This window comes from Uloborus diversus, chromosome 4 (assembly GCF_026930045.1).
Source record: "Uloborus diversus isolate 005 chromosome 4, Udiv.v.3.1, whole genome shotgun sequence".
NCBI lineage: Eukaryota > Metazoa > Arthropoda > Arachnida > Araneae > Uloboridae > Uloborus > Uloborus diversus.
In genome coordinates this window covers 49,371,061-49,374,003 of record NC_072734.1, presented here as the reverse complement: position 1 = coordinate 49,374,003, position 2,943 = coordinate 49,371,061, and the positions used below count along the sequence as shown (strand labels likewise).

The window sequence follows — 2,943 nt, the reverse complement described above, 5'->3', positions numbered from 1 at the left end:
ATGAGTGAGTCTTCCATACGAACGATTAAGAATCAAGAGAAGGAAATCCGTAAAAGTGCAGAGCTCAGTTTCAATAGTGAAGCCCGCAGAGTAGTATCTAAACAAAATGCAAACATTATGAAAATGGAAGCTGCTCTTGTGTCGTGGATTAAAGAGGTCAGAGAGTGGGGTGTTACAATAGATGGACCCCTAATAAAAGAAAAGGCGAAGGAACTGTATTTAGAGATTGCAGGTGAATCTACAACTGCTCCAGCTGAAGTAGAAAACACTGATAAACTTCAGCCAGGACCCTCAAGTATTCAACCATTTCATGCTAGTGCTGGTTGGTTCCATAATTTTACTAAGAGGTGCAATTTGAAAAGTGTGCTCCTTCATGGTGAAAGTTCTTCACCCGATCTTGCTGCAGCAAAATATTATGTGGAAAGTGAGTTCCCCAACATTATTGCGGAAGGACATTATCAACCTGAGCAAGTCTTTAATATGGACGAGACTGGGTTGTTCTGGAAGCGAATGCCATCGTGTACATATTTATTTAAAGATGAAGAAAATGCCTCTGGGTTTAAAGCCCATAAGGATCTTTTAACTTTAGTTATGTGCAGCAATGCAGCAGGCTTTTTGTTAAAGCCTTCTTTAATTTATAAATCAAGAAATCCAAAGGCTTTGAAAAATAAAAGTAAAACCACCTTGCCAGTTCATTGGATGCACCATCCAAAAGTTTGGTTTTCAAATGTCCTCATGGAGGAATGGTTCTTTAAATCCTTCATTCCCCAGGTTAAAGATTATCTGAAGAGCAAGGGTCTTCCCTTCAAAGTTCTCCTGGTAATGGACAATGCTGAAGGACATGCAACAAACCTCCTTGAAGAAGGCGTAGAATTGAGTTTTTTTCCGCCAAATACAAAGTCATTAATCCAGCCTGTAGATCAGGGCATTATTCGGACATTTAAAGCTATTTATACAAGGGAGTGTTTCCAAAGCCTTGTGCAGGCGATGAACAGTGTAGAAAATTTTAATTTGAAAGAGTACTGGAAACGGTACACAATTGCCTCTGCACTGCACAACATAGGCACTTCATTAAAAGCCATGAAAACACAGACAACCAATGCAAGTTGGAAGAAACTTTGGCGGGATGTTGTACATGACTATGAAGGCTTTGCTCCTGAAGAGATTCACTATGAAGCAGTTCGAAAGGCGGTGCAGTTTGCTAAAGAACTAGGGGGTGAAGGCTTCTCCAATATGAAAGAAGAGGACGTCAACAAGCTGATCGACGGCCATAGCCAAGCTTTGTCTGATGCTGACCTTGAAGAATTAGCTAAGGCCGCAAGTGAGGAGGAAGACAAGGATGAAGAGGAGCCACCTTGCCTGACTTTTGAAGTCCTTAACAAAATGAACATGTATGCAAGAGAAATGCTAAAGCTGTCTGAGATGCATGACCAAAATATGATGCGTTCCATTACCTTTGCTAATCATCTTGCATCTGCAATGGCTCCTTACACCTCTTTGCTTCAGAGCAAAACTAAGGCAACCAATAATAACTTTTCTGATAAAGACATCTGATCCACTGAGAACATCCCATGTTGATCCATGAAAGACAGAAGTTCAATTCATCACTCTTTCTTCTTTTGACAAATTGCCTAATGAGCATGAGCTGGCAGGGGAACACTGATAGCACATGCATAACATCAGTCATCATCATCATTTTTTTTAAGTTATAATTATTGTTATTCTAACTACTGCACTATTATTATAGTGCAACATTTAATAATTATTTTTCAATACTGTACTGGGTGTCAACAATTTAAACTAAAAGATTTAAATCACTGATTTTATCAAGATAAAAATCATATGATTTAAAAAAAAAATCTTTTGATTCAAATAATTTTTTACTTTCTATTACTCAGTATAGGAAGTATTGTGATTGCAAAAATAGTTTTCACTCCAACTTCAGCCTAAATTTTTATTTTACTCATGCCCGAGTGAATGTTGAGCAAATTTTTCAGCCTGTACAGATGTGCATATGTATCTACATGTAAATAGATAACCAAAATACTCTTTGAGGATCCCTGAGTTAACTATAACGAGTTTTCTCTTGATGTCTGTATGTGTATGTATTTTGTTTTGCTTAAACCCAAGAAGTCCTCATGAAAATTCTTAAGTTCACTAGTTATGCCTGGATGATCTCTTAATTTTTGCTTTATTTAAGAACAGCTGCAATCCTGGTGAAAAGCTGTGGAAGACTGAACAGAACACTTATTTCTTAATAATAACCCCTTTTTTTCCGAATTTTAACTTCCAACTCTCCAAAAGAACTTCCTGAAGATGAAAGTAGTAATTTTCCACCAACATTTTTTTCCATTGTCACATTATTATGTGGAAATATATTTAAAAAAAATCATTCTAAGTAACTATTTACTACCTAAAATGCACAAAAGTACAATTTTGATATAACAATGAACTTTTTTTAAAAAAGTAAAAGTTTTAAACCATTTTTTGGAATATTCTATCATTACCGTGAGTTTTTTGTTTCAATTCTCACTCAATATCAAAAAAAGAATTTGGAACCATTTTACGATTGTACTTTTACAATTGTAGGTACGATGGTAGTTTTAAGAAGCTAAGCAGATCAGCAACAAATTTTACAAAAGAAATATTGTGCATTTCAGACAAAAAACACGGTTTTCATATGTTTATAGCTTTTTATGGGGAAATGTCGGTAAAAAACAAGTATCAATTCAAGCAGAGTGCATAGCATTTTTCAAAATCAAAAAATAAAAATTAATGACTAAGATACAAGTGAAAATACTTTTAAAAAAACCACAAAAAAATATTTATTTTAGTAGCTTATGCGTTCTGCAGCATATTAGGTAGAACACAAAAATTTCAGTTTTTGGTGTCAACATAAATGTTTGAAATTTTTAATTGGTTATTTTAGGTTATATATCAAAA

The 2,943-nt window shown here is 34.9% G+C and overlaps 1 protein-coding gene across 1 annotated transcript; it reads left to right on the top strand.

Moving 5' to 3' along the window:
* LOC129220556 (tigger transposable element-derived protein 1-like) lies at positions 1-1,554 on the top strand. The gene has a single exon (XM_054854987.1). It carries the CDS (start codon positions 1-3, stop codon positions 1,552-1,554), a length of 1,554 nt encoding a protein of 517 aa, XP_054710962.1.
* Positions 1,555-2,943: the final 1,389 nt, after the last annotated feature.